The 24,596-nt window shown below is 33.9% G+C and overlaps 1 protein-coding gene across 6 annotated transcripts in view; it reads left to right on the plus strand.

Moving 5' to 3' along the window:
* LOC110452500 (WD repeat-containing protein 78-like) overlaps nt 1–24,596 on the plus strand; it is a 29,625-nt gene that overhangs the window by 4,405 nt on the left and 624 nt on the right. For 2 of the 6 annotated variants that reach the window (XR_002463197.1, XM_021501064.1), the window contains exons 5-24: nt 416–513; nt 3,444–3,625; nt 3,872–3,979; nt 4,540–4,609; nt 5,238–5,255; nt 7,212–7,355; nt 11,412–11,447; nt 14,485–14,603; nt 14,951–15,053; nt 15,950–16,098; nt 16,567–16,653; nt 17,254–17,331; nt 17,782–17,855; nt 18,182–18,336; nt 19,150–19,273; nt 19,568–19,655; nt 20,013–20,141; nt 21,044–21,141; nt 21,287–21,362; nt 21,962–22,039. Coding sequence is in view for 5 of the 6 variants with exons in the window: in XM_021501064.1 (XP_021356739.1) it covers nt 416–513; nt 3,444–3,625; nt 3,872–3,979; nt 4,540–4,609; nt 5,238–5,255; nt 7,212–7,355; nt 11,412–11,447; nt 14,485–14,603; nt 14,951–15,053; nt 15,950–16,098; nt 16,567–16,653; nt 17,254–17,331; nt 17,782–17,855; nt 18,182–18,336; nt 19,150–19,273; nt 19,568–19,655; nt 20,013–20,141; nt 21,044–21,141; nt 21,287–21,362; nt 21,962–22,039 (2,014 nt within the window). In the remaining variant the exon portion in view is untranslated. The remainder of the gene's footprint in view (nt 1–415; nt 514–3,443; nt 3,626–3,871; nt 3,980–4,539; nt 4,610–5,237; nt 5,256–7,211; nt 7,356–11,411; nt 11,448–14,484; nt 14,604–14,950; nt 15,054–15,949; nt 16,099–16,566; nt 16,654–17,253; nt 17,332–17,781; nt 17,856–18,181; nt 18,337–19,149; nt 19,274–19,567; nt 19,656–20,012; nt 20,142–21,043; nt 21,142–21,286; nt 21,363–21,961; nt 22,040–24,596) is intronic. The other 4 variants (XM_021501065.1, XM_021501067.1, XM_021501066.1 and 1 more) reach the window with 4 other exon arrangements.

Consider the following 24,596-nt stretch of genomic DNA (forward strand, 5'->3'; position numbering starts at 1 on the left):
AAATCCTCACAAAAGAAGTCTTGTTGAAATTTCCGTTTAAAAATTTGAAATTTACAAGGAGTTCAGAGTAATATCGGAACAATTTATTATCTGTCTAATTTGTTTAAGGGACAAATATGGAAAAAATATATATATGCAAACATGCCATTTAATCCATGGTAAAATATTATTGCCAAGGTGCAGTTGATGGTTAAGTACCTTGAATTGTTCTACTTGGTAACCACTCTGTGATCAAAGAATTGTACCACTGCTATTTTGTACTTAGTGTCAAAAACTTTTTTTTATATTTTAGACAGTTGTGAATATAAAAAATTCTGTTCCATTATTTTTGGTATTAAATCATTAAACATGCATATTTTTAATAATACAGAGAACAATGTTTTATTATGTTTTTTATTTGTGATTTGTTCTTTAGATCTGTATTTAGCCAGTCACAGGGCACGGGGACAGACTCCATGATGGGTGGGGATGATGAGATCACAGAGCCTTCCTCAGAACAGACAGCCTGGGCAGGTTAGTTATGAAAAACCAGTCCAAAACACAACTGTCTGGTACAATGAAATAATGTCAGTATGTACCAAGACGGCTGGGTTTCAATTCCCTGATTGGAAGTGAAAAGGTAATGGGGTCACCTGCCCAGCCAGGTGGGTTTTCTCCAGGTACTCAGGTTTCCTCCCACATGAAACAAGAGTGATTAATATAAGTTGATATACCTTGTAACTTGTTTCATAATTGTTGTAAAATAAATAAAAAATACTATTATTTCAAAAATAACACAAAATTTGACCTTACATTTTATAAATGAACCAAACAGATATCATAAATATATAAATAAATAATTAAATGAATATATAAATAAATTTAAATAAATATAAATAAATATATAAATAAAAATAAATATATAAATAAATATAAATAAATATATATCTAAATAAATATATATATATAAATAAAATATCTTTTTAGAAATTTTAATGCATATTTTATTATTTTGCGATGACCACAGTGTCAATAAGATTAAAATGTGAAAATTTCCATCACATTTAGATCTGTTGGTTATTTTTGTTAATTGTAATAAAATGTCAATGATATTTTGGCTTATTGTTTAATTATAGCTTTGTGTGCTGGAAAACTGTTTTTAATGGGTTTCAATATTTCAGTTTTAGACACAACTTAGCAGTAATGTTAATGAGATAACCTACTGATCACATAAAGATCAAGATAATCAAAAGGAATTGTCACCTTAAATTGATACTGAAAAACAATTTTGTTATGGGATCTAGAACAAAGTAAAGCCTTTTACAAACAATTTGGTGGACACCAAATGTAACCAGGGTATCTCTCTTCCGATCCACCTTTTCACTTTTTCCCTCACTCCATATCAATTATTTAGTACATAATATATGTTTTAACGTTTTGTCATCATATGATATTTGTAAAATCATATTGTGTTGTCGGGAGAGGGCCCAGTAAGTTGTAAGAAATTGTGCCCAGTCCATTTGGCTGTTTAATGTCAATAAAATATGTTTGAATGAATGTATGAATGCCTTTTCTTATCCCAGAATGTAAAAAAATGTCCTTGTGCTCAGGGTTTAGTTCTAATTTACTTGTACAATTTTGTTCTTCATAGCTGTCAGGTAGCAGGCCAAACAATATTGCAGTTCCTCAGCAACAGCCAACTTGTCTACGTATATTTAGCGACAAAATTTCTACATATTCATAATATCATTCATCCAGAAAATTAAAAACTGTATATTCAGTTTGAGTAGCTCTTAATTTCCCTAAAAATATCTGCTTATTTTATGGTAAATAATTGAAATTTTGTTATTATAAACGCTTACATGCAGTCAGACTCATTTGAACCTAGAAAACAAGTAACCTCATAAACAATTTCTGTTTTTAACCTATTCACTATTTATTTCAGCTTTTATTTCAAATGCTCTTCAAGTTTTAAAAGAAATATTTACATTTTTCATATTTTTAGACTTTTGTGCAAAATCAAACCAGTAATGCTTAAATACCTTCATATATAATCTTTGTAAAGTAATATATCATATTGATCATAAATGTTCAGGAGGCACGGTAGTCTAGTGGTGAGATCCCAGGCTTGTGACCGAAGGGTTGCGGGTTCAAGTCATGGCAAGGCACTGTGTTGTATCTTTGAACAAGATACTTTACTCCGCTTGTTCCAGTTTACTCAGCTGTAAATGAGTACGTGGTTGGGCAGTGATAGCATATAGCTGTATGCTCCCCAGGGAGTTGAGAAAGATATTGGCCGGTTGCAAAGGCCCTATAACCACAGATAATAATTTGTGAACCGCTTTGAGATGACCTACAAACTAGGTTGTGATAAAGCGGTATATAAGAACCTAGAATTATTATTACCATTTGAGGTATTAAATAATTCAGATGTAGTTTATGAAATGGTGTTATGAAAATGGTCGGGTAACACAGTGGTAAGTGCACTCACTTTTCACCAAGATTGAAGAGATCCCAGTCCTTGATCACATGTGATAATGTTACAGGGTCTCACGCCTGACCACTGGGTTTTCTCTGGCCACTCTGGTTTTCCTCTCATTATTAAGACCCCCAGATTGCTTTCAAGAATTATAAGTAAACTTTTTTGATCAATTTATGTATTGAATGTTTACATGTGAAGTATACGGAATACAATTTTTATTTTAGATGTTTCTTCAGTACCATCTCTCACGCGAAGTTCTCCTGAATCGATAGATTATATCGGTAAAATTTAGCCTTTATGGAAAAGGGTTTCATTTTAAAATATTTACTATGTAATACTGGTGTTTTAATTAAAAAAAAAATCTTTGTAGGAAAAGTTGTTTTTTTCTTACGGTGATTTGGAATTTATACCAATGTATTCGTAGTATGGTGGTTGGTTCATACATTAAATCTTATTTGTGTTTTATTAGATTCTGGTTCATTGTTAGTTTTCAAACACTTTCCATTTTCTTATGATCATGGATAAATTTGGTCAGGATCATTTTGTTGGTGTAGCGGTCTTTATTTATACATGAATTTGAAATGTCAGATTAAAATAAGAAAATTATGTCGGTAACAGAGAGATGGATCCCTGACACCATGTTATATTTTGCTTGTGACAAAACATCATTCAGACACTAGCACATCATTTGCTGCTACATGTATTTGAAAAACTAAGCTCAATCATAGTTCTGTTTTTTCTGTCATTCTTGTCATGTCAATTTTGTTCAATACTCATTTACTTATAATATCATTTATTTCAAAATGTAATTATTTAATTAATATATTTGTGTTGTTTTTACATGTCTTTGAAATGTGTTTCTAAAACAGCTAGGATTTGAAACAGAATTTTCCGCTTAGGTTATCATTTACTAGGTACTGGGGGAGGGGTATTCAATTTTCTTTGACATTTTTATAGACTCGAATACACTCTTTTGTCACAGACATTCGACACAAACGCGAAGAGGTAAAGGAAACATTGACAGAAGCTGACCTTGAGAAAGAGGTTGACCTCACCTTGACGGAGACTGAGACAATATGGCTGCTGGACCTTCCCACAATCTGTGTCTCCACAGAGTCAGACGAGGCAGCAGGCATCAAAAAGAGAACTGAAACGTACCAAGAGGTAAGTAACTAGTCGTTAGATATCTCGGGTACGCAATCCTCGTTTACCTGACATCTTCAATTTTGTTGTAAGAGTGTCTAGACGATGTCCTGGTGATTTTAGTACCATGCTTATAACATTTACAGAAAATTGTACATGAGGTTCCTCATGGAATGAAAACACAATACAGGGTAAGCTAAGGTTACATGTATCCTGAAATACTCGTACCAATATCTTCAGCTTACAATATGCTTTTATTGATTTCAGTTGATCAGGAGCAGAGTGGGCAATGACAGATACATGGAGAGAGGCATGAACACATTCAATGAGCCACCCAAGTTTAAAACCATCCAGACCAACAAAATTGCCTATAATGTAGGTTCTTGGCATGCAATACTGCCCCAGAAACTTGTTAGAACTGTATAGATATTCTTAACATGCAAATGGATATATATTATTAACAGGTGATTTTTTAATCAATTTACAATATGGACATTTTACTCAAAATCGATCAAGGGATTACCATTGAGATATCATTAATGTACATTTGTAGAGATTTCCATTTTTTTATAAAAATATTTAATGGCTTTTTTCTACAATTTATTTTTAAATCATAGAATAAGGTGAAGACTCTGATATTCTGACACAACATTTTACTATTTAATTGTAAATTAAATAATTCCTAGTGTGTCAGAAACAAAATCTTTTTAAAAAAGTATTATTTGTTTATGAAATTAAATACAAATACATTTCAGTTTATCGAATACTTGTTTATTAGATATTTATGATTTAACTCGACAAGGAATCCTTTCCTTGAACAGTTTTGTAATTAAGACAAATATGTCACTCCGACATACAGTTTATTGTTATACCTATCACTGCATTCTTCGTAAAAGCTTCCTTTGAAGTATGTACCGATTGTTGAATTTTGACAGGACGTTGGTATAACAGCCACCACGTGGGACATGTATGACACGTATGACGAGCAGGATAAAGAAAACAAAGGTAACGTTATACAAATTTATAAATGCAATTTTAAAAGTTATTCTCTATTTATTTTATAAGTAGAAAAATAGGTAGAGCAGTGGTTTTTTTTATAATAAAGTGATTAAACATACCATATTCTCTGTAATGAACATCCAGGGTGCATAATTTTTTTGTTAAACAACCAAAATTCCAGGGTGCATAAAAATTGTTAAAATACCAAAATTCCAGGGTGCATAAAAATTGTTAAAATACCAAAATATAGGCAGGGGCAGTTGCTGTAAATTTAGTTGCCATAAAGGTTGGACACATTCCCAGGGACTGTGAGAATTTAAAAATTGTTCTCCTTTTTTCTTCTTCTAATCCACTGGAAAACATTCTTTGCAGATTGAGAAACTGTATTGTCTGATATAAAGGGTATGAAATGCTATATTTTGTTAACCAGGGGAAAGGGGGCACATATATCATTCAATGGGTACTTGATAAAAAGGGAGAGGCGCTCATGTTCATTACGACGAATACGGTAACAACGTTTTTAGCTATTGACAATTGCCAAATGCATTTGTCTGTTATTATTATTTGTTCAAAGATACCCAATATTTGTTTATTTTTTATGTACTGTATATATAACTGAGAGATACTGTTTCAGGTTTACCCGACAAAGAGAGTAAGATTCAATGTTGTGATGTCGTGTCACTTGACATGGAAATTAACATTTCTCTGATGTCATACTGATGACATTTTCTTTTACTAAATCATTTAACATTTCCTGATTGAAATAAAAAAAATCCATGAAATTTGTGATAATTAAAAAACCCTTAATCATTACTGGTATGATCCCATCAGATTTGTGACCAGTACTTCAGGTTAAATGAATTTGAAAGGTCAAGAACATGAACTACATTTTTAACACTAATTAAAACTATACCAGTCTTGTACCCTTTTTTTATTGTAACATACCATGATGATTTGAACCGTGTGCTGTTGATTATATATTGTATTGTTTGTGTGAATGAACTTGCTATATATCTAATATAAACCTCATCTGGTGCAGGTCCGCACAAGTTTTATATAAATTACATTCCTGTATTTTAAAGTATATGTATGTGTATGTCTCTATAATATTTCTGGTTGCTTTTTATATGATAAACTGTACTGATATATCTTACATACACAACATGATGTTTTCTGTGTTTTCAATGGGATTTTCTTAACAAATTACTAATATCAATAGTAAATCTTCGAATATTCCTGTATATCAGGTATTCATTGATGTTGTCACCTGGTGATGTAAGTCTTTTTACCAGTCATAAAATCATACAAAATTTGGTTTTTGTCTCACCACCACGAAGTGGAAGCAAGACTAAGGTGTTACTTTTCCGGTGACGACATCGTCAACATTAAGTTTTTGCATTTAAGTTAGTTTCACTGAAAGTATAAGTGCTAGACCAATCAAACTTGGACCATAGATGCATCTTAGTTAGTACATAACAATCCATGCATCAAATGATGGATGCGGTCTACCTTTCATGGTCCATTGACTTTATCAGCATCTCCATCAACATTAAGTTTTTGCGTTTAAGTTAGTTTCTCTGACATGTGCATTGATGGTCAAAACGGAGCATAGGCGAAACATATCAATCCGAATGGATTGTTAATCAGACTGTTGCAGCTTTAAGAAAAAAATGGCTTCTTACCCTTCAATCTGCAAACTTCTATTTCAATATTAAAATCATAATTGGTGATGTCTGTTAATATGTAAATTACATTTTGTAGGTACTTTGTTTCTTTTTCATTTTAATGAATTTGTCTAAAAATCTTTCAAATTATATCTACTACATAATGCAAATCTTTTGAGCTAAAACCTGAATTATATTTGTGTTTATAAAAAGATCTCTATCAAAAACATTTTGTTCTATTAAAAAAATTGGAGAAATTTTTACAATACATATAGACTTTAATTTTGAAGATGTGAAGAATTGATATTAAACATGAAAACACAATATACCAGTTACTTCTATATGTAAATCTATACTACAATAATACACAAATAGTAGATTACTAATTGGCCTGACTGGTGACCTTCACAGTCTGGTGGTTTTACTCCCACCCTATGTAAATGTTCTGTTGTGTCCTTGAAAAAAGACACCTTACATCATGCTAAGCTATATTGATATCTGAAGAATATTCCCTTTCACTCTTTACATCACCCTGTTATTTTTAATGGAAAGTTGAAATTGTGACATAGTGACAAAGATATTTTGACCTGTGACCTAATTAAGTAGATATTTTGACTAACGACCAAATAACTTACATATTTTGATTGGTATGACTTTGGTTATTTTTGTCTGTATGATAGAGTGCTGGCCTTGTTACCTAAGATATCACCTAATAGGTAATGTTATGAGATGATAACTCCAGTGTGCAGTAACAAGGTCGGTTGAGTTTAGTGTCAGTGTAGACAGTAAATATTTGAGTGTAATTGTGGGTAATGTATCTATTGTTCAAATGAAATTCAAACACATTTACTCAAGTTATTTGCTGCATATTTGCAAATACGAAAGAGACACATATACATGTACCTAATATTGTTACATGTATCACTGTTGTTTTGCCTCCTCAGAGAACGATGATGGCGGTGAGGAGGAGGGTACAATCAGTCGGCCTACGAGTCCCAAGGACGGAGACAGTAAAGAGGAGACCGGCTCACAGACGACCAGCCAGGACAAACCTGTACTTACACGTGAAGGTAGCACCGTGAAAATAGGTAGGGATGGGACTAGGTGTAGAACCAACAGTAGACCTGTGCTTGTACACTCTTTTACTGGATCTGATATAGGACACTTTCATTATTGTTCTATCTACAAAAATAACAATTCTATATTTTTTTAATTTTCTGATTTGGTTTGGTTTTATGGGTGCTTGGTATTTTGAAGCTGAAAGCTGAAGAATCTGGTTCTAGTCTGTATGCATGCTTAGTTCACCTATTTATCCTGGATTTGATAAAGGTATCATTTCATTCTGAAAAAAACATAATAAGAGAATATGAAAGTTATTACATAACCTCATAGATTCCCCCCCCCCCCCCCCCCCCCCCCATTATTGGTAGTCAAGTAACAATAGTTATGATGATGTTAATCTCTGTATATTGATTATTGTATAATGTGAAACTTTTAAACTGTTCCTGTAGATTATGCAGATTTTTGCGTGGTATTTATTTTCACATTTACTTATACTGTACATAGCAGCACATACAGGGTAAAATGGAAATGAATGTCTGTGGAATAGGTACCAAAGGATTGAGTTTATGGTTAGGNCCCTTCCCCCCCTTTTTTTGGCACGGCTGCAGTCAGATCTCAAACATTAAAAAGTACACAGAATAAAGAAATAATTACCTGACTCATATTGAAAGTAACAGCAGGCTGTCAGAGTTCGTATCATCAAAATATTTTGTAAACAGTGTTTACAGATATACAGTAATTTCTGAGCACAAGACTTGTTGCAACACACGTAGTCTCATTCCGATCATATGTTCAGTGTTTTATCATTTGTTGACGTGTCGCTGTATTGTTGTGTGATATTAAAATTCTTTCTGAAGTGAACATTTTCTTACAGTGGCTGTAATATACTCTCGTTTCATAGAGGAGCTTTGTACCATATATATCTGGTAATAAGCCCACCCATGTCAAACAATGTTCAGTAGAAATGCTAGCAAAAGCTTTTTCATTGCCCTTCCACTACTTATAAGTAATAAAAGTAAGAGTTTATAAACAGGCCCCCTTATTGCAGGATAAAAACATGGTACCTAGTAAGGTGGTTGTAGCTTACTCGTACTTCTGAAGTAAGTGTAGTTGTAGCATATCTTACTTCTGAAGTATCAGTGTCCTGATTTATTGGTGTCCTCTGCAGCAGGTAGTTATACGTAAGTTACTCGAGTACTTTTAAGTCTCTACAGGGCTTTTTGCATGTAACATGGGACATACATGCAGTCCCATACAAATTCCATTCTTAGGGGTTTTCCTCCATATGTATATTTTTGTTCTCATTTTCAATGAGATTTAGACATTCTTCTTCCCAATTTGATAAAGAAAAATCCAAGAATTTAAAATCGAGAAACCTTATACTTTTGGAAACTGATAATAATTTTTAGCAGACCACAATTTCACCCCTTTTCTGTTATCATATGTGTACTAATATATTTATAAACCTATGTACTCCTTAAAGGGACATCACGCTGAAGTAACTTTTTTTTGTGTCTTTTTTCCAAATACTACATAAACATATCAAGTGAGACTCCTTATGGAAAATGCCGATCGGATTTGGCTGAAATAGATTCATAAAAATGATTAAATCTAAGATAATCATCGGTATTTCTACCTGTCTGACCAATGTTTTGTTCAGGGATTTCCATCTACTAGCGCATGCGCATAGCACACCATTTCCTTGTAAACAAAATGACTGGCCGTGTGAAGTAAGCGAAAGAAAAGTGTTGTACCGTGTCAGCTACGAAGCGAATAGTTGTCAAATGGTCAAAAGATAGCGCTAGGGGTACGTTACGGAATCATTATTGCCAGTGGGAAGTATTCAAAGCAGAAAATAACTGCCCTAGCAGTCAGTACGGTGCATGTTTTCTTCCGGATAGCGGCCAGTTAAGCTGAAATAAAATCGACAGAAATGCTAGCGCTGTTTATGTTATAAATAAATATCTAAAACTATGAACCTCGCTATATCATTGTGTGAGTTTGAGCACAGATGAACTTAGTTTAATATGTTAATGGGCATGTATCGGAGAGAGTTTACTTTGTGTTTTTTATAATTATACAGTGGTTTATGCAAACGAAAGGGATAAGTGACTGGTTAGTTTGATTTTGCAATGAGGCCCCCCAAGGGATAACTGCTGTGATGGCCACGGTGTATTCTGTTCTCTGATCCTCTGTTGGTGCTCGGGGTCAAATTAGATACGTGCGCTATTAGATTTACATAATTTATAATATTACCGGGATCAGTAAAATGGTATGATTTAATTATATTGCTGAATTAAACGATTGTTTTTTGTTTTGACATGCAAGTTTTAAATTAGTACTAATATAATACCCGGCCTGCCCTGGCGCGACGACGCAATATATAAAAAAAAAATCGCTCTTCGTCAGAAAGCTACGTTATCGCAGCTAGATTAAAAATGTCAAAATGACGGACCAGGATGAATAACTGAGGAAGGAGAACCTACTTCTAGTAAATAGGATCGCATAACACTTTTTTTTTAAATCGTAATTTTTCAACAGTTCATGTTTTCATATGATGTTGACTTAGAATGTATGATCATGTAACAACCTTTTCTCTATAAAGAATAAATTTTCGACTTCAGATAGAATCGGAATACGTATTGAAAACAGGGGAAAAAATATTTGATTACGTTATAAAAATGGCGCGTGCTGCCGATAACTACGGCTTCTGTTTCGGACCAAAGGAACTGATTAAAGAAAAGTTGTCTCAGCATAAAAAGGTCCATTTAAAAGTATGCTTTAATCTCTGTAAAGTATTGAAAAAATATAATTATCAAGTATCTCAACACGTTCCTTATTGACACATATTCTACATGTACACGTAGTGGTTTTGCCATACAGTTTATTGTGTGTGATGGTTAATATGACTTCCTAAATGTTAGCGTTTGGAGACAGTGAAAGTGGGAAAGAGAGTATACATAGATTTATATTCATGGTCTAGAAAAAAAATGGCCAAAGACATTGAGTTGTTTAATGTAATAAATAAATTCACAAACGTTTCCTTTTTATATTCGCGTGTAGTTTGTCATTGCATATATGCACTTTATGTAAACATTTGAAAAGGGATATTCGTCTCGTGAATATTCCTTTTTACAGAAAGGTTTGTCCCATTGTTGAGGGAGTGTTTAGCCCCGTACCACCTGTACCGGTCACGGGAGAAGGCTGTGATAAATTGTAAAAACTTGTGCCCCATCCTTTGTTTAATTTTATTGGCAACAAATTTATGTTAAAATCTAAATAAATTTAAATTCTTAATATTGGCAAGTGTGCAATTAACTTCTGATGATGAATAATTACTGTTCAATAAGTTTGAATACGGAATTAGAAATCATATAACTCTGCCTAATCAGGTGACGTTATCAGCACTATTTTTAGCCGGGCTTTCCCGAACAATTCAAGTGGTCAAACTGGACATTTGGAACGCACTATGAATATGGGGATAGCGAGGTAACATAAGTGGAAGTGCATACAATACATACATTCATTAAAAAAAAACCCGCCTTTTCACGTGATGTCCCTTTAAATGTCCAAATACTGGTTTACTGTGAAATCAGATTTTTTTGTGGGGCCCAAATTTCATGGTTTTCCCGACAAGTCACCATTTTTTTGTGGGTACCTGGTACATGAATTCGTGGATTACGAGTACCCACTCAGACTGAGAACTGCTTTTATCAATCTTGTAATTACTTTGTGGACCTATGAATTTGTGAATTAAGATTTTCCAGGAAATCAACGAAATTAAAAAACCCATGAAAATGAATGATTTCACAATAACTCACAGTTTACATGTGTTAATATCGAAACACCCTTATGTGTAATCTGATTAACAGTGTCGAAGTATTGTAAGCTAACAAGACTTGATACTTGGTTATCTTACAACAGTTGGGCTTCAAATTTTTAATTGTATATTGTTTGTCTTATTAAGTTGTCAAAATGGTTTGTACGCTTCAATCAGATGATGTTGAAAAGTTGTATGTGCATTTCAGTAAACCTTAATATAAACAACCTATTCAATGTGATTTATATTTATGCTACCTAAGGTTCGGCCACAGCACAATCAATACAATCAAGGGCAGGTAAGTCTGTAGATATCTTGTGTAGTGCACCCTGTAAAGATATATATTAGACTTTGCCTGAACTCTATTGGTAGGGTGGCACTTTTCGTTGGAGTATTTTACATTCATGAATGCATGTTTAGATGCCTCAGTTATTGAAATGAGAGATGGAGAAAAAAATATGAATTTCCATCACTATCTGTTTTCTTTTCTTAAATCTGTAATCATTACTCACTTCACACATATTCTTTCCTGTGCACCTCCTTTCCTTTATCCCCCTCATCCTTTGTCTTCACCATTGTACATGCAGCTTAGATAAGATTATCACACATGTACTTACCGTATTTATCCGCAAATAAGCCCCCATCCTTTAGTGAAAAAAAGGATTGACCAAAAGTAGGGAGAAGTCTTAATTGCAGGCACTCACCCTGTTTCCAAGATATTTGCCAAAGTGAGGAGAGGGCTTATTTGCGAGTGAGGGCTTATTTGCAATCAAATACGGTACTAATATGACATAACTTGCTTTGCATGATTCAACCTCTCACTACATATTTCCTTAACCATGGTGTGTATGTTGGTAACTAACTGGTCCGTTTGTGGAACTCCCATTGCCTGCATGCATGTGTCACCTTTTCTACACCCTGGTTATCATATACTGGTTAGTTCAAACCAGCCTACAGTAGAACCATGCTAATAAGAACCCTGGTTCACATAATGCCTTATGTATTTATATTAAACAAATTAATTTGAATGACAGTTCATGTACACATGTCAATTAATTCAATGGTAGACATTTATTTCTGACTTAATGATAGTTGTCTGACTAATGTGATTTGACTAATTAATTAATCTAGAATTACAGTTAAACCCATGGCACTTACTCGAACTCGCATTACTCGAATACCCCCATTCCTTAAATAGTTTGCTTAGTCCCGACCATGTTCTTATATATTCTTTGTAAATAACTTCGGATCACTTTGATTGCCATTGCTGAATTACCTCATGTTCCTCAAACTTCATTCAATTTTATTCCCGACTACTCAGATTCTTAGTAATTAACCCAGCCGTTTGTCGAAGAGGTAGTAACCTGTATAGCACACCTTCTCCGTCGACAGGAATCAATACACAGACTGCGGTCCACGCTCATTGGATTTATACAGGTGTTGGCCAGACGTTAGATAATCAGGGGATTAACGGCAGCATCATTTAGTACATGTAATGTAACCCTGTTGTAGAGCTGCATTATCATTTTGTGTGCAGATTTATTATGTCCCTACGATGTTTGACATTGATGTTTTAGCAGAAGTGTTAATTCACTAATGTCATCTTTCATCTACTGATATACCCCCAAACTATTGATCTGGACCCCTTGAAGAGTTCGAGTTACAAGAGTAGTAGCGTTTTACTGTATTCCAGACTAAACCAAATCATCTCAAAAAAACACCCATCCACTGTTCCAGGGATTACTTTTACAATAAAATCTTTTGTGATATACAATGTATTGATTAATTTTAATTGCTGTGAGTAACTATACCTGTAAATTGAGACCTAATTGATATATTTTGTAACTTATTTTAACCATCACTATAACCTTTGACTAACATCTCCATTTTTTGAGTAAAATTTGCTTTCCCTACTTTCACCATTGTTACAGCTAACAGTGAAACATCTCCACCTAAATAATTTTCTCTAGCTTTCAGGATTTAGTTGTACTAAACTATCAATGTTTAAATAAATTCTAATTGAATTTTTTGAAAATATTTACCAAAATCTGAGTAAATTTATGCATTTAATCTTATCAAAGGTGAAATTCTCATGTTGAATTGCAGGGTGTACACATTTCACTTTTAGTTTTTAATAATTTTAAATTAATCCTAGATTCAAAATTGTACTTGAAGGTCAGTCATGAAGATATTGAAGGTTGATATGACTGACTACATATTTAACACTGATTGTCATAAAAACCCACCGACACTTTTATTTACATTGGTGTTATAGGAACCTGCACCCATACTGAAGTTGCATTTACAGCTTTATGAATGCATGTGGGGTCACTCACTTGGTTATGCCACCATCTTTATATTTGCCATTGTGACGTTTCGCAGTGTGTTCAAATAATACTGAACAAACGCTTCAGTGACTAAGATTTTTGGAGTGTTGTTTCGTCAATATCATTTTATTGACATTATGTACATAAAATACAAATAGTAATTGTTAGATATTTAAATAGATTATGAATATTTGTGAAAAAATTCAAGTCAATATACAAAATTCTTTTTAAAAAATCCTGAAAACACCTATAGCTATGTAATTTGCACATCCCCAACTTCAAACTTCAACACACAAAAAATGCGCAAATTAAACAAGTTTTTACGGTTTTGATGAACGTAAAGATGCTATAAATAGAAAATGTAATGTTTTCCCATTAATACCTTCTGATACACTTTATGTTACGTGACAATCTCAGATGTTTCAATGTTTTCACTAACTGTGCTTTGCTGAATCATGGAAATATTGTAATTCAACTACAATCATAAAATAATTATATCTTGTTTTAAACAAGGAACTATTTAATATCTGTGTCTCCTATGTCCTGTTCATCTTGAAGGCGATTTCTGGTCCTGTGGCAGTGTATTGCTATATATGTTAGCTATATGTTAATCCTTTATAGTGACTCCTCTGTATTCAGAATAAGAATCATCAGCTTGGTATAAATAAATAATTAAATGCTAAGTTTGTTTTGAACACAAACAGTAATTGAAACCTCATTTTACGAGCTTTTAAAAAGCGTCTGTTTTCTTTGTCAAGCAAAGAATTTAAATAACTGGTGATGCGCACATACATTTTATGTATGTGTGTATACATACGTTTTCTAAAGCTTGCAAAATAAGTTTTAAATTCCTGTTTGTGTTAAAAACAAAATTAGCATTTATGATTGTTATGTATATTAATCTCCGAATTTGTTCATGATCCTAACAACTCCAGTAAGGATTTATAGTGCAGCTGTAAAAAACACAGTGTATAATGTGTGGTTAATGACCTTGACCCTGGTTTACAGAGAGCCGTGCCACCATGTCATCAATGGCGGGGTCGGAGAGTATTTTCGCCAGCAGAGAAACCGGAGTGTCCTCCATGCCAACAGACCTTATAGCACTTGAGGAAGACAAAATCTTAAAGGTTAGAGGAAGAATATTTTATGACACAAAAAAAATGTGCTCCATCAAATTCAATTTTATGATTTCTTTTTGATTTTTTTTTTAAGTTGAATAAAATATCACACCATTTTTAAAATTGTGAATTATGGCAAAACAACTTTGCAATAATTGAGTCAGAAATTAATTAGATCTTTTGTGAACCAGAATGACATTCAAAACTTTGATTTATAAATGTCCCTAGCAGAAATTTTAGAATTTTGTTGTTACATTCCAATAACATTTCTTTATTCATCTTTTATATAAATTTTGTATAAAACCTTTGTTGATTGAGGAACTAAAGATCGACTCTTTTTCAATTTTCCTGTTTAGGCTGAAAATTTCAAGAGAGATTTATTCATCATGGAGAGAGTGATAAACCTGAACACCTACCAGCCAAAACAAGCTAGTTACAGAGGGTTTGATATTGTACCAGGTAACTCTCCTCACATGCTATTGGTCAGTTCTGTGTCGGTATCAGGGGCAACAACTCTGACAGGTCCATCTTCAAAATTAAAACAGATTATCCTAAAGTTATTGAGTCTTCATATTCGTAATTGAGAGGTGGTCCTTTCTTATTGAGAGTTGGCCTATCTGTCATGGTTGTCATTATATTCCTGAAGGTGTCAATCACCCCCGATTGTGCGGGGTAGTACCGGAAAATCCGTAAAAATTAGCAAAGACCCCGATTAGGTATCGATGTAACCCCGGAATTTGGCGGTGAAAATTTATCATATTTCCTGCAAATAAGACTGTTATAGCTGTACTTGAAATGCTCTATCTTGCTATATCCATTCATGATGAAGTACATTGTATATTAATGCACAGTATCGCAACAGAAGCATTCATAGTCAAATGATTGGTCTACTTGCAGTGTTATACTATATATTGCTTGTTTGTATGTTAAGCAATAGCTGTCGGTGATAATTTTATACACATTTGTTTAAAGGTCAAAAACAAATTGTTTGGGTTTCAGGTATCATGACATACCCTAGATTTCCCTGCCAACTTAAGAAAATGTCATTACTTACTTGTACCCCTGATACATTCTTGACAGTAATGTAATGTGTATAGAAATGCATTATAAAACAAATTGAAATACTCATGAAAGCCTTATATTGATCCTTCAAAATAAAAATTGAAAATAAAATTGTTTGCCTATACCGACATACCCTATTTTTTTTGTATGTCACCTACAATGTTTAACACACATAATTTTTGTTTTGACCTAATTAAAGCTATATGTGTGTAAGCTAATGTATTGATGAATTAAAGGAAAAGAGAATGTCAGCTTATGATTAGATATATATAGCTGTGTGTTGTCTTTCACAGATATTGACAGCACCAGTGAAACTGCTAACCCTACCCAGCAGATAAGTGTGGCCGATATGGGACCAAATGTGGACAGACTATGGGCCTATTCCTGTCCCATGACCAAGGGACGCAACGTCAGCTGTATGACTTGGAACAAACTCAATCCAGTAAAGAGATAACCTTTTATCATCTTAGATAAAATAAACAATAAGCTAAGGAAGATTTAGGAGAAAAATAAGCTATTTTAAAATTGAAAGAAAAAATTAATAAAACTATCATTTTTTTTATAATAAATAGAACATTTTGTATATATATAAGGTTCATCAAGTCACTGCTATGTAAAAAAACGATGTTCTTACCCAGACAGTTAAAATATAACTTTGATTGTCAATTACCTGTAGTACATTTTTTCCTAAATTGGGAATACGGAAAAGTCGGCTTATATCAAGTACAGATTTTGAAATTGAAATGTGATAAAAGTCATGCTTATTTCACCTCATTCATTGGTCAAAGTGTGATTTTCTCCAGGTTTACATCAATTATCAATCAAGCTTCATTGTCGTACGTCATTTCTATCTTCATTGTCATACATCATTTTTCTATCTTCATTGTCGTACATCATTTCCATCTTTCAGGATTTAATCGCCATTGGTTATGGACAATTTGAGTTCTCCAATCAAAAATCTGGCCTGATCTGTTGTTGGTCACTCAAGAATCCAGAGGTTAGTATGCTATTTTAATTAGCATATTGGTTCCAAATTGAAAATTATGAATTTATCAACATATATATATATATATATACAGATCAGTATTTGGCACCCAGATGTCTCAATAAGGCAGAATTCCTGAAGAATGTTAAGTTTCATCAGTCCTCTATTTTGAATCTAGATTACTGTTGGAACATATCCACTGATGAAATACAGCTCCTTTTGAAGTGGCTGCAGCAGCTGACATTATCTCATGACATTGCAACACTTAGAAATAGATTGAGTTTATATCTTAAGCTTATAGTAAAGTATTTCATATCCTTCATTTCTGTATGATTTATGAAAATACTAATTCTGAATATCATTTGATAATTGATTCTTATGTGACATTTTTATATCTACTATTTACTAATAAAATAAATAGAATCTGTTCTATTAGTGAATCTAAACTTGGTCGTAATTGCCTATAGCCAAATAGAATCGATAAGTTTGTAGAATATTCTCCTAGAATTTGATTGAGCTCTGTATGGCTCTGTATGGCATTTTCCACATTACAGCAATATGTCAGTTGTAAAATGATGATGAATTTTATTAACTCATCAATTATTGTTTCAGTTTCCAGAACGTGTCTATACTTGTAAAGAAGGAGTGACTGCAATTGACTTCTCACGGTCAAATCCTAACTTATTAGCGGTATGTATATCTCATGGTCAAATCCTTACGTATTAGCGGTATGTATATTTCACGGTCAAATCCTAACTTATTAGCGGTATGTATATCTCACGGTCAAATCCTAACTTATTAGCGGTATGTATATCTCATGGTCAAATCCTTACGTATTAGCGGTATGTATATTTCACAGTCAAATCCTAACTTATTAGCAGTATGTATATCACGGTCAAATCCTAACTTATTAGGGGTATGTATATTTCATGGTCAAATTTCATTGTATATTTCACTGTCAGATCCTAACTTATTAGGGGTATGTATATTTCATTGTATATTTCACTGTCAAATCCTAACTTATTAACAATATGAATATTTAATGGTCAAATTCTAACTTATTAACGATATGAATATGAATGACTTGTATACTTCACCTATTGTTTCACTAGGATGTAAATTTGATGTTTTCATTAACAGGTTGGTTTGTATGATGGAGGGGTCGCCATATACAACGTGAAGAGCACACAAGATGAGCCCATTGTTGATAGCTTGTGAGTGTGAAATCTCTACCTGATATTTTCTTTATACAAGTGCAAGCAGGATTTGTTTTCATTTTAACAGCGAAAAGCGACATTGAAGCAGTATAAAAGGTTAACTGTAATGAAAAGCCACTCATAATAAAAAAGATGGCTTCAATTATCTATATCTTAGCTGTGTGATCAAAAGTAAATATGTCTCCTTCCTAATAAAAAGATTTTTTTTCTTTGAAAAGAACTGTTTTATTTATGAAGGGATTCTTAACTTGTATTGAAACTTCAACCATGTAACTGTAAGAAACTAGAACCCTTGTTGACCTCTTGATGTATATAATGTGTAGCCACCTCGCGGGGAAGCACACAGCACCTGTATGGCACATTCGATGGATAGAGAAGGAGCGAGGGTCAGGTGACGAGCGCACAGAGGTACTCGTTTCTATCTCCACGGATGGGAGAGTGACACAGTGGTCCATCAGAAAAGGATTCGAAAGCTACGGTAAAGACTTAGAATTTAAATCTATTGACGATCCCTATACATTTGTACTAATAAGTTAAAGTAATGCCTGTCCAAGAATGAATTGGTCCCGTCTAACAAATTCTTACCTCTTTCTTCATTACATACTAAATCATTCTTGCTTCTCAGTTTCTTTATAAAGATGAAATAGGTGTATAGCGTTATTCCGTTTTACAGGTTTAATTGTTAGGGTGGTAATTTGTAGGTCATTTTGCCCTAAGGGCCATACAAGATTATACTGTGGTATGTCATGCCTTGTTTGTCAACATTTTCTGTTAAAAAACTATTCCACCTGTACAGGTCATTAGATTTTCAGAGGGGAATACAGGATATAGAAGTATATTTTTTATAAACACTCCTTCAGTATGTGTGAAGGGGTTTGAATCAAATAAGCTTTGTGGCATGACTTTAAGGCCAAGGAAACTCAGTATTACGTTATGAAGGGTGTGGCCACCCTGGAGCAAAGGCAAGGGCCCCAATAGGGGAAATAGAGGTAAACTTTAAAAGACTACACCTTCAGAATGGACAAAGGAATAGTAACCAAATTTGTTCTTAAGCATCCCTGGGTAAAGAGGATTTAATGTTGTCTAAACAAATGTTGAGACCCTTCTGGAAAGGGGGAAAGATGGCGGAGGGCCAAACACATCCAGATGTGGGCAGTTCAGGACCATGTCGCCTCTTGGTTTAAAAAAATAATAATAATGATTAATAAATCCACATTTTGGTAATTTGTAGATTGATATTATTTGGTATACATTTTCATGATCTATGAATTAATTTGTTTGGTGATAATAGATTTAATGAGGCTGAAGAGAATGCCGACCAGGATGGGAGGTAAAAAAGAGAAGAAGGGCGAGGCTTTCATTTCCAGACATGCCGGAGGTCTGTGTTTTGACTTCCATAGCAGAGATGCTAACATGTAAGTGTATATGTAGATGTGTCAGTCTGCATGGAATGTAGAACTTGTAACTTTCTAATTAACATATACAAATTTGGTCTTTTATGTGTTTTATATTAGGGCTGCAAATCTGTACTAAACTAATGTGGAAAGGTTCTCAAAATTAAAACAAGGAAATAAGTTGTTTTATTTTTTAATTTGAATCTCTAAATTTTACATTGAAAATGTAGTATATTCTTTATGTTTTCAATTCATTTTGAAATATTTATGTATTTGAAAATTATAAAAATAATTGTGTGATTTGGTTGTACTTAGTTACCTAGCTGGAACAGAAGAAGGCCATATTCACAAGTGTTCATGTTCCTACAACGAGCAATATCTGGACAGCTATACCGGTCACAATGTAAGTAGTTCTGTCACGTGTGGCAAATAATTACGGAAATATTTCTGATTTTGCACCTCAGACACAGACACCAACATTCTACCTTGTGCTAGATTTTTGTATCTCATCCAAACTGTCTGGCAACTTTATGTGAAATTTTGCAGAATTTTTACACAGCGAAGTATCATCTGCATGATAACGGCTCGAAATTGACATACGTTGTCTTCTTTGTGAAGACGGAGTTCATTTTTAGGAGGACGCATTTTGATTTGGAAAAGTTCAAATGTGTTCTCAGGGGTAAATGATTTGATATAATGATCGATATGGATGCTATTGCTGTTATATAGTATTGAAATGTATCTGTGTATTATTTTTCAGGGTCCAGTTTACAAAATGGAGTGGTCTCCCTTCGTCAACGATATTTTCCTCAGTTGCAGTGCAGATTGGAGTATTCGGTTATGGCACCAAGAGAGAAATAAACCTATTCTTAGCTTCTTTTCCCTAAATGTACGTCATTTTTTTTTTATATTGAGATTATAATACCAGTAAAACCTGAACATAATATGTGAACCAAAATTTCTGTAAATGTAAGTTTCAGTTAAGTTGGCAAAGTTGACAAATACAAACATTTGTCAAAGCTTTCTGCAGACAAAGTACATATTTATACCCTCCATCCCCTAATAAAGTTGTTAACTTGAATTGAGCTATCGTTTGTCTGTTAGTGGACGGAAATTTGCCTGACACGTACATACACAGCTGCTTATATTTTCAACCAATTTTTATGAACATGGAACATCAGTACCTTAGGTAGTTGTGGACTGGTATGTTTTTTTTCAATTTTGACAATTTTGTTTGATGTGATATATATCTATTTTGATATCTGTTTTTGATGTTTTTCGGAAGTTCTGCTTGATACATATGAAAAATAGTGCTCTTTGGTAGTTGCTTGTCATATATGTTGATTTTGACAATTTTGTTGGGGAGTTATGCCAATTTGGGTGTTTTTTTTACTTCTTTTAACAGATTTTGTCTGAAGTATACTGCTATTTACTTTTTGACTGTTATTCAAAGGATATGGTAGACATGATCAGTACCTTTTTTCAATTAAGTGATTTTGTGATTTATTTGAAGTGTTTTACCTTTTTATATTGAAATTTAAGCTGGGTTTTTTTCTGAATTTTTAGGAGCAGGGGGTATTGAAGTTATCCTTTTGATTAAATTGTTAATTAATTTTAGGCCTTTGTTAATTAAACTTGGGTGACAGGCTGTGATTTATTGGGACAATTTTTGTTTAATGTTGTATAATAGGTTGATGATATCTTGTTCATGGATTTAATTGTAATAGACAAGTTTTAATTGGACAACAAAAGATACTTCTACTAATGTGCTCTTGTCGGTTGATTTTACAGAAATCAGTGTATGACGTGACATGGTCCCCGCGATCTTCAACTGTGTTTGCCTGCGTCAACGAGGGGCGCGTCGAGGTGTGGGACCTCAGCCTCAGCACGTAAGTAGCTTCCTTTTGTATCAACAACATTGATATATACTGCATCATACATTCAAAGTCAATCAATGTTTTTTTTTTTTTTTTTTTTTTGTGAATTTTAAAATCCTGTATTTATATTTGGACATTTCTCTTGTTTTTGTTCTAGACTGGACCCGCAGATCGTCAGTAACCCATCCTCTGGGGCCAAACAGACTGCAGTGACATTTGCCAAAAATTCTGAGGTAATTTTTTCACAAAGAAGGCATAGGGTGATATAAGGTACTTACATGTTATAGACTTCTAGGCTAGTAGTACATGGACATATATTCTAGTCAGTTTTCTCATCAAAAGCTGGTTGCTGACAAAAGTAGCCTGCTTTGTATTCATCAGCTTTGAACTGGCTATTTTTTCAGAAAATGTATAGGTATTTATTGGAGTACATGTACATGTATATGAACATTCAAACAGCTAGTCGTTACATCAACCACGTGTTTCAGAACTAAGCAAGAGCACTGCTACTCTTGTTGCTGCTAGCATGGAAAATTATGAGAAATTCAATATTAAAAAATATTCCAAGTTTAAGATATTTAAGTATATTGCCAGTTGATCAGGTAATTTTGAGATCGAAAGACTATTCAAAGTTGTAGCAATGTTACAATTTGGATATTGACAAGGTATCCTACTGGGTGACAAGTGTATGTGGTTGTTAGATAGTGTATTGTATAATGTTACTATTTTCCTGTTGACAGTGTATCCTGGTGGGTGACAGTGAGGAACAGGTGACAGTGTATGTGGTTGTAAGATAGTGTATTGTATAATGTTACTATTTCCCTGTTGACAGTGTATCCTGGTGGGTGACAGTGAGGGACAGGTGACAGTGTATGAGCTGAGATGTATGCCTGAACCTCCAGAGAACCAGGTATGTATTCTTATTTATTACATAATTACTAATAAATATAGGGTTTTAGCTCACCTGGCCCGAAGTGAGCTTATAGCATGGTGCGGCGTCCGGATGAAGGGCTACCAAGTTTGTTCAAATGAATGGCCTTGACCCACTTTCAATGTCACAGGGGTCAAATGTCTTAAAATCCTCAAACGACTGCTTCTCAATAACTAAAAGGCCCAGGGTACTGATATTGGGCCTGTTACAAGCTGGGATGAATGGCTACCAAGTTTGTTCGAATGAATGACCTTGACCAACTTTTAAGGTCACATGGGTCAAATGTCTTAAAATCTTCAAACGACTTCTTCTCAATAACCGAAAGGCCCAGGGTACTGATATTGGGCATGTAGCATGCTGGGATGAAGGGCCACCAAGTTTGTTCAAATAAATGACCTTGACCGACATTAAAGGTCACAGGGGTCAAATGTCGTAAAATCTTCAAATAACTTCTCAATAACCAAATGGCCCAGGGTACTGATATTGGGTCTGTTGCATGCTGGGATGAAAGGATACCATGTTTGTTCAATTGAATGACCTTGATTCACTTTCAAAGTCACTGGGGTCAGATGTCGTAAAATCTTCAAAAAACTTCTTCTCAATAACCAAAAGGCCCAGGGTACTGATATTGGGCCTGTAGCATGCTGGGATGAAAGGATACCATGTTTGTTCAAATGAATGACCTTGATCTACTTTCAAAGTCACTGGGGTCAGATGTCGTAAAATCTTCAAAAAACTTCTTCTCAATAACCAAAAGGCCCAGGGTACTGATAATGGGCCTGTAGCATGCTGGGATGAAAGGATACCATGTTTGTTCAAATGAATGACCTGATCCACTTTCAAAGTCACTGGGGTCAGATGTCGTAAAATCTTCAAACAACTTCTTCTCAATAGGATGATGATATTTGGGCAGAAGGATGTTGGCATGAAGGGCTACAAATTTTGTTCAAATGAATGACCTTCGTCCATACTCAAGGTCACAGGGGTCAATTGTCTTGAAAACCTTTAAATGACTTCTTCTGTAGAACCTAAAGGTCCAGGGTGATGATATTTGGCCAAAAGGATGTTGGTATTTAGGGCTACCAAGTTTGTTCAAACAAATGACCCTTCACTCATATTCAAGGTCACATGGGTCTATTGTCTTAAAAACCTTTAATCGACTTCTTGCGTATAACCAAAAGGTCCAGGGTGATGATATTTGGCCAGAAGGATGTTGGCAAGAAGGGCTACGAAGTTTATTCAAATTAATGACTTTTGCCTATATTCAAGGTCACAGGGGTCAAATATGTTCACATCTGGTGTATAGTGCATAAATCTTTAAAAGTCATCTTCTCAATAAACAAAAGGTATAAGGTGGTGATATTTGGCAAGTTGCATTCTGGTTGGAAGAGCTATGAACTTTTAAGGTCACAGGGGTCAAATGTGTTTTAATTGTTTAACAGTATCTTCTGAAGTCAAGACACTGATATTTTGCCTGTAGCTTTGGCTGTGGGCCTCTTGTTTGTATATTTGATACGACACAATTGCTCTTACCCATATCAGCCCTCACCGTATCACACCCCAAAAGCCGTATCAGCCCCCGCCGTATCAAACCCCAAAACCAGTATCACACCTCTTTTGGATTTTTTTTGTTTTTCAATATTTCAAAAGAAAAATAGATTATAAGATAGTAGCTTTTATCAATAAGTATGTAATAAACAGAATAAAACATGCCTTTTTCCATATCACCCCCAGTATCAACCCGAGACTGCATTATCAGCACAAGGGCTGAAGGCCAGACGACTGATATTGGTCGGGGGTTCATACTGGGTGTGATATGGAAAAAGGCATGTTTTATTCTCTATGTATATTATTATTTTTTCTGTAGCACGTTCATTATGTAGGGTCATACTGTCATGGTTTGTTCATGAAACAGATTTGTAGGGTTTCCTTATTTTTAAAGTCACAAACATTAAAGCAGATACAAAACCAGTAGAAAATTATTAACATGATCAAAAGTTCAGGCCTAATATTTTTGTATGTCATATTTTTCTTAATGAATTGATGTCTTTTAACTAGGTCATTGGAAAACAACAGCTAAAATATATCGTCATGACAATTAGTTATCCACATTATTGTATCAAGGACAATAAAAAGTATCGCTGTCATTGTTAAATGAGTATCTGCTATTTAAACCTGTTAATAGTGAGTTTATAGACAATAAATCTGAATTTGCAAATTAATTGATGACACATTTAAAGTTGAAAGCATTCTGAATTATAAGATAAAACATAGTTAAGGGAGATAACCCTAAAATACTTTAAATAACAGGTATAATGCATCGGATAGCATAAACCCTAAATAAGGTACTTCCGTATTCTAATCATGATATGAATACTGTTACTGTGAATTCACAAATTTTTCGTGGACACTCCTAATCCATCAATTCTTAGGTCTAGAAATAATACCAGGTTTGACATAAAGCTATTCCTTGTATGAATGGGTACTTGTAATCCACGAATTCATGTACCCACACAATTTTTTTTAATTTTCTTTT

The sequence above is a fragment of the Mizuhopecten yessoensis genome, unplaced genomic scaffold (assembly GCF_002113885.1).
Source record: "Mizuhopecten yessoensis strain PY_sf001 unplaced genomic scaffold, ASM211388v2 scaffold6719, whole genome shotgun sequence".
NCBI lineage: Eukaryota > Metazoa > Mollusca > Bivalvia > Pectinida > Pectinidae > Mizuhopecten > Mizuhopecten yessoensis.